The sequence below is a fragment of the Fukomys damarensis genome, unplaced genomic scaffold, assembly GCF_012274545.1.
Source record: "Fukomys damarensis isolate Sample0158 unplaced genomic scaffold, DMR_v1.0_HiC HiC_scaffold_3, whole genome shotgun sequence".
In the NCBI taxonomy this organism is placed as follows: Eukaryota; Metazoa; Chordata; class Mammalia; order Rodentia; family Bathyergidae; genus Fukomys; species Fukomys damarensis.
In genome coordinates, this window is record NW_022900915.1 from 16533607 (window position 1) to 16540969 (window position 7363).

General features: G+C 37.8%; 2 protein-coding genes across 2 annotated transcripts in view; both read right to left on the bottom strand.

The window, feature by feature from the left end:
* LOC104855140 (protocadherin alpha-9-like) overlaps nucleotides 1-1506 on the bottom strand; it is a gene marked incomplete at its 3' end in the record, with an annotated part of 15254 nt that extends 13748 nt beyond the window's left edge. The window contains exon 1 of the mRNA XM_033765581.1: nucleotides 6-1506. Coding sequence (XP_033621472.1) covers nucleotides 6-1418 — 1413 coding nt within the window. The remainder of the gene's footprint in view (nucleotides 1-5) is intronic.
* The window catches only part of LOC109117720 (protocadherin alpha-7-like), a 14389-nt gene continuing 8517 nt past the window's right edge, over nucleotides 1492-7363 (bottom strand). Inside the window, exons 3-4 of the mRNA XM_033765584.1 lie at nucleotides 7012-7350; nucleotides 1492-1575 (exon numbers count right to left, since the gene is read on the bottom strand). Coding sequence (XP_033621475.1) covers nucleotides 1492-1575; nucleotides 7012-7350 — 423 coding nt within the window. The remainder of the gene's footprint in view (nucleotides 1576-7011; nucleotides 7351-7363) is intronic.

Consider the following 7363-nt stretch of genomic DNA (forward strand, 5'->3'; position numbering starts at 1 on the left):
GGGGAGCCCGGCGGGTTGTTCTCCTTCACGAACACCGTGTACTCGGCCTGCGCGAACACCGGCGCGTTGTCGTTCACGTCGGCCACCTCCACGGACACGGTGGCCGTGGTCCACAGCGAGGGCGAGCCCCCGTCCCTGGCAGTCACCACCACCTCGTAGTCAGAGGCGCTCTCCCGGTCCAGGGCGCTGTCCAGCACCAGGGAATAGTAGTTCTTGAAGGTGGACATCAGCTTGAAGGGCACATCAGGCATGAGGGAGCAGGTCACTTGCCCATTTGCACCTTCATCTAAGTCAATCACGCTAATCAGGGCAATAACTGTCCCAATTTCTGCGTTCTCTTTAACAGGGAGCCAGAGCGTTTTAACAGTCAACTGTGGAGCGTTGTCGTTAACATCCACAACTTCCACAAGAACGGTACAGTGACCAGCCTGGGGCAAAGAGCCTTTATCAACTGCCTCTACTTGAATTTTGTAGGTTTTACTTTCTTCAAAATCAATCAGTCCTATCACCGTAATTTCCCCACTCACGGCGTCTATGTGGAACTTGGATTTTATGTCTGGAGAAACATCACTGGAGAATGCGTAAGTAATCTCTCCGTTCACGCCCTCGTCCGCATCGGAGGCGTTGGCGTTTATTACCAGCGTCCCAATAGAAACATCCTCCGGCAATTTCACCGTATAAAGCGTCCGGTGGAAAACTGGGGCATTGTCGTTGGCATCCAGCACCGTGATGATTACCTGAACGGAGCCGGTCAGCTCGGGTTTGCCTCCATCGGTGGCGGTGAGCAACAAATATAGCTCGGGAGCTTCCTCCCTGTCTAAAGGTTTCCGTAAGACAAGCCCAAGAGGCTTTACCTGTTCGTGGCGGGGTGGTATGTCCAGTGAGAAATACTCATTGGGGCTCAGTCTGTAAGTGAGCAGGGCATTGGCTCCGACGTCTGCATCCGATGCGCCCTCTAGTGGAAAGCGAGAGTCAAGCGGCCTGGATTCCGCAATAAACAAATTCTTTTGCGTGGCGGGGAACACAGGCGGGTTGTCGTTAATGTCCTTCACCTCCACCTCCACGTGGAAAACCTGCAGCGGTCTGTCCACGATCACCTCCAGGTGGATGCTGCACTCCGCGCTCCGCCCGCACAGCTCCTCCCGGTCGACCCGAGAATTCACAAACAAAATGCCATTCTGCAGATTTACCTCCAGAAGGTCCCCGCGACCCTTTGAATCCAACTGGAATTGGCGTGTCACCAGGTCCTCCAGTTTCAGCTCAAGATCCTGCGCGATGCGGCCCACGAAGGTGCCGTGTTTGGCCTCCTCGGGCACGGAGTACTGGAGCTGACCGCTTACCCCTCCCCAGAGTGTAAATAGCAGAAGCGAAAGCAGTAGATGCTGGCCCTCTGGGACGCTTCCACCGGAGTACATCATTTCAAATACTGGATCTTTTTCTAATTAACACAAATCGCCTCAAAATTAAGAGAAATATCAGATTCTGTCAGTCTCATTTTTCTGTGTTCTCCTTCGTCACAAAGAGTAAAAACGAATGGTGAAATTTTCTCATGGGAGAAAAGGAGCACTTACTCGTCTAGAATCACAGAATACCACGGTGAAGAGTGACATCACGTGGCCCAAAGAGTAAGTACAAACTCTACGAAAAATCATTGTACTTGTTTCCAGCAAATTATTTTGTCTTTATTTTACTTAATTTTATTTAGAATATATTTTATTTTTTATTGATTACTCGTTCAAATAGGAGACCATGGTTATGTTGATGGAGGCATTTTTATTGGAAAGACTTCCTCAAAGAGTGTTGCATGAGCACAGTTGTATCCTTCTCATACCTGCGAAAACCCTTCATTTAATTTTAAAATTCTGACAAAAAAGGGAGTGACAAAAACAATGTCTTTTAAAAAAAATCACAAATATTAAATTGGAAAATCCCTTTGTTCTGGAATTCAGGATCTTTCATGTAACTAGATTTAGGATTCTGGTGTAAGACAACTCATGAATCACTATCCCTAATGGGCATAATACCCCAAAAATCTAATGATGAAAAAGAAATTTGCCTCTGTTTTTAAAAAAGGAAACAGGGAAAATACATCTTTTAAAATAGTTTTACTAATTTGTTGAAGGTGCATAAAATATTTTAAGAATAAATTTGTTGAAGATCCATGGGATAAAATAGACTATGTTTTTCTCTTTATTAGCATTTATATCATCTGTTTCCAGGACTATGTTGAATTCTTACCTGTATGCAGTTTGATTCTTTGCAATCCTTCCCTTCTGCGAATGATTATCTTTGTTACAGTCCCCAATACAGCTTGTATTATGTCTTCTCATAATATATTTCAATTTCCTAATTTTTCATCCTTATATATAAAGGTTTTGGGGTTTTTTTGTTTGTTTTACTGTACTACAGATTGAACCCAGGACGTTTGCTTGAGAGTCAGGCACCATATATAAAGTGTTTTTATTTTAGAGTTATGCTTAAAAACAAAGTTATGCTTGTGATTGCCTAGTTTATACTTAAGAAAAGTTCTCTTATGAGTTCCAGTTTTTCCTTTCAAAGTACATATAAGTAGACTGATTAAATCAAATTTTAGTCTTTCATTAGTCTAAAGACAAAATCATGACTGTTTATTTTCCACTAATTCTTGTATAATTATCTTTTATTTTGAACTCATCAATAAAGGGTACTTTTTTAAAATAAGGGCTACTGTTAATTACTGCTGTCATTGATTACTACAATTTGTCATCCCTTTCAATTTCTTGAAACACAATACTTATTTATCTAGCCCAAAATCTTTTGAAGGCTACAAATTACTTTTGGGAAAAAAATCCAAATGCCTTAATCTACTAAAAAAAGGTACTTAGTCTTATGCTCAAAATATGGGGACTTTCTCACATTTTTTGCCTTTATTTTATGCAAATCATATGTTTTAACCAATGTAAAATGAACATTCCATGTTTCCACTCACATCAGAGTATTCTCTGTGTCTTTACATTTGCTTATATTTTCCCCTTACCAGTACTGCCCATTACTTTCAATATTCTTCCAGTGGAAAGCAACCCATTTACAAAACATGAAAAACATTTTGCTACCCTATATGAATCCCATCCAAGGGATAAATAGAAAATCATTTTCTTTCAACTCTGACCTTTTGATTTTCCTTTTCATGATCATTATTTACCTCAAAAGTTTGAAGCTTCAGGGTGATTCTTGATAAGTCAGTGATTACTGACATGAAGACACTCTCTTTGAGGTCTTTTTGGACCGTATTTATTATTTAAAAGACACTGGTGGACAAAGTCTTCTCTATTGTTATTGTATAACATTCGTGGAAAAATCCTTACTCTTTTTAGTGTTTACAAAGAGAATTTTGATTTATTTTACTTATTCACTACTTTCTTTTACTATAAAAATGTATTTGGGGGGTACCTGGGATCGAACTCAGGCACTTGCACTTGCAAGGAAGGGTGATGGAACCACTGAGCCAAATCCCCAGCCCCATATCAATATATTTTGTGCTTTTTAAGAAAGGGAAAACACAACAAATCAAAAGAAACAAAGATTTCAAACATATACATAGACCTCTGAAGGCTCTCAGTCAAGATGCAACTATGGAAAAAAGACACAACTGTCATTATATGGTAATCTTGACTGTCTTTCATTCATAAATGATAAAGATATTCAAGAATATTAATAATATGCTATAAGGATACACAGTTCCAGAAACGTTTCATTACTTTCATTGTTACACTATCCTCACCAAAGAAATATGCTCAAAATCTAATGAGCATGCAATATAAAGATTGGACAAACCTTTATAGGACCACAAATCTTTTTCCCACATCTAGAGGCTAATCCAACTCTCCAAAACTTGTAAAGACTGGCTTTTAGATTTCTTGCATTTTATCACACATTCAAAATATTGACGCCTTCTCAGTTAAAATGACTTCACTGAAAGATTTTTTACATACAAATAAAATCAATATGAAAAGCTCTAACTATTCTCTAACATTTTACTTTTCCTAACATTTTAAGTGACACTTTTTTTTTATACAGGACCTCACTGTAATCCTGGCTGGCATTGAATTTACATCCTCCTTCCTCAGCCTCCCCAGCACTTGGATGGTATGTACCATCACAACTAGCCACTTTAGGGCTTCTTGCTATCATTAACCTTTTCAGGCGACCAGAGATTTACCTCAATGGCTTCTCATCAGCCTGAAGGTCCTGAGTTTGATTCCCAGTACTGAAAAATAAAAACTTTTTTCCTCTTCGAAGTAATAATAAATCCCTTTTATTTTATTCTCCACTTGCTAGGCCTTATATTTATATATTATTTAATGTAACATATATAATATATAAATAATAACATAATACAATAATGTATTATTTAATTTATATATATATATTAACTTACTTTACATAAAAAGTCAGTAGGAAGGAAAGGTCTAAAGGAGTAGAGGAAGTGGAAGGGGAGGGGAAAGGAAATAAGAGAAAAATATGAAAAAAGGACAAAATGGCATCAAAATCTTTGCAAATAGGGAAGGGTGGGGCCAGGGATTTAGCCCAGTGGTGCCACTGCCTGCTTCACAAGCTCAAGGACCTGAGTTTGATCCCCAGTACCAAAAAAAAAGGGAATGGGGAAGGGGGTGAAGGGAGGGCAGGGGAATGGGGAAAAAATAAGAACCAAGATGCATCATGTAAAGGTACAAAATCTCAATAATGAATGTAACTGGACTGTACACTTAGAGTACCAATAAACTTAATGAGAAAAAAGTCTATGCAATAGAAGTAATTAATGTGCATAAATGTAGAGCCAATGAACTAAATGACTAATGCTTCATCAAAAGTGATATAGAACAAAACTTGGTAGAAGGACGAACGGGTTCGAGAAGCTTCCAAACCAACTGAAATTAATAAGTGAGCTCTGGCACTTTTTTCAATTCAAAAGTTGTAAGAAATAGGTATTAGCTAAAAGCAGTATGTACCCACATAAAATAGTAAAAAGCATTAAATATAAGAAATAGGTTTAGATGCTCTTTGCGAAAAGTACACCACTAAATAAAATTCAAATGTGAGAGAGTTAGAACAGCAGATAATAAAAAGAGTAAATTAACACGTTGTCAAATATGTTGCTAGATGGTAGGACAAACCCTTACTCTATTTATACCTTTGTAAAATCAATTAAAAGATTTAGGAGACAAATTTTAAAAAGCTATAACTAAGAACCACGGGAAATCATAGAACAGAAAATATAAGAGTAAGATCACACTCACAAAGGAAAAACTATACATTCTCTTCAAGTAGTATAATGAAAGTTAGTGCTCAAAAAAGACAAAAAATCCTTAAAATTGAGATTATGAAATTAACGATTCATGTTATAATATTTTTAAGAGCCAAATAAAGTGCTAGCCATGAAAAAGCATAATGAGAAATGTAAAATCAATCACAAAATAATCTCACTGTCAGATTCCTTTCAGTTTGGCAAAGGTGACAAACTGTGATCATAAATGATTATACAACTGGCTCATAAGTCATAAGCAAATTAAGAACTATGTTAGTAATGCTATAAAAATTCAGGATTCCACAAACTTTTCATTCCCTTCCAATAAATTCCACCATTCTCTCCAATGTAATACATTTAATATGCAGTGGATATTTAATATCAAAGCAGGTCAAATAACCTCAATAAGCAAATGGAGAAAGACAAAATGAAATAAAATCAATTTTAAAAAGCTGGAATACTACTAGAAAAGGAACCTGGACTTTTAAGAGTTTATTCCATAATACTAAATATTTTGCAAAAACGAATGAGCCCTGATCATGCTGAATATTCCACGTAATAAAACTTTTTATTATACATTTGATTTGCAAGAATGGAACTAGTGTGCTCAGATTTTCACATGAAAATATTTTTCTCTAGGTAATATTAAATATAAGTTTCCTGGTTGAAAATTTTTGTGATAAGTTTTAAGCCAGATCCTCAGGAATACTATGAAAACAAAATTTATAGTACTCAAACTCATGTACAAAGGACTGATATTCTTACTAAATAAATGACTAAATCAGTCTAAAATCTATTACTTGACTCACACAGGTACTCAAAAATGTTGAATTGTTAAAAACACTGGAAAACACGTGTCCATCTGTAAGAACCGTACAGTGGATGAGTAATATGCTACAAATGATACTGCATAGAACGGAGCATAACACATATTCTGCTTTTCAAAAGGGGGATGTCAAGAATATCCAGGGCAGTCTTCACTTTAGGCAACCATTCCACCACAGTCATATCCACAGCCCCATTTGTTCACTTCTGATTTTATTTTTGGCTTATAGTAAAATTAAGAAAAAATCCTATAAAACTGTGAAAAGGAATTATTCCGCATTATGTCACTAAATTATATAAAATGGTAATGAAAACTACAGGTACGTGTAGCAATGATAAAAAGGAAAATTAAAGTATGCAAACTGAGATCTTAAGTAAAACTAAATGTCAGCATCAGATACTATATAAAAGATGTACTTTCAAAAATATAATATGGAATAAGATTAAAAGCTCATTTAATAATCACAAAAGTTTAAGTGCTTGAAAAGAGCCTTATTTTACATATCTGAATACCCTGTACTTTAAATCATTAAAGTTGTTTAGAGAAGATTGGAAATACGAAAAGACTAAAATCAACATTCTGCCCCAAAGGAAAATATCTGAAGATATCCTGAGCTTAAGGAAAACTTGTTGACCATATTTAATGTATGAGAGATCACATGATCCTATGAGCTTAAAGCCAGTTTGGGGAAGACAGCCAGACTCCAGTATAAAACTCAAAACATGGGCACGCACACACACACACACACACACACACAGAAGTAGGATGAGTTAGGAAAGATATTCTTAATCTAAACCAATATTTCAAGTTGATTGTAATATATGCAAAATGTAATACCTTTAAAGTAATTTTAACATATCCAAAAATAGAATTTAAACTTATGGAATATAGATGGACTTACATGAATGCCATCCTCTAAGGTATAACCTTGCAGTTTGTCTACATTTCCTGGTTCTGGACATGGTGGAAGGCTGGGACTGAAGGCCATGAGGTCCGGCTTGGGCGGGTCCGTCTTGGGCAGGCCCTCCCCAGAGCACACCCTCTGACCCTTCTGCTGCGAGTACGACCAGCTCCCCACCGCGCTCGAGCAAACCAGCGTGGGCTTCCCAGGCCCGCACGCGCTCTCCGTGGGTGCCGCCGAGCAGCGCAGCGCCGTGTACAGCAGCAGCGTGAGCACCAACAGGCTGGACACCGCGCAGATGGCGATGATCAGGTACACGTTCACATCCACCACCGCCGCCTCAGAGCCCGGC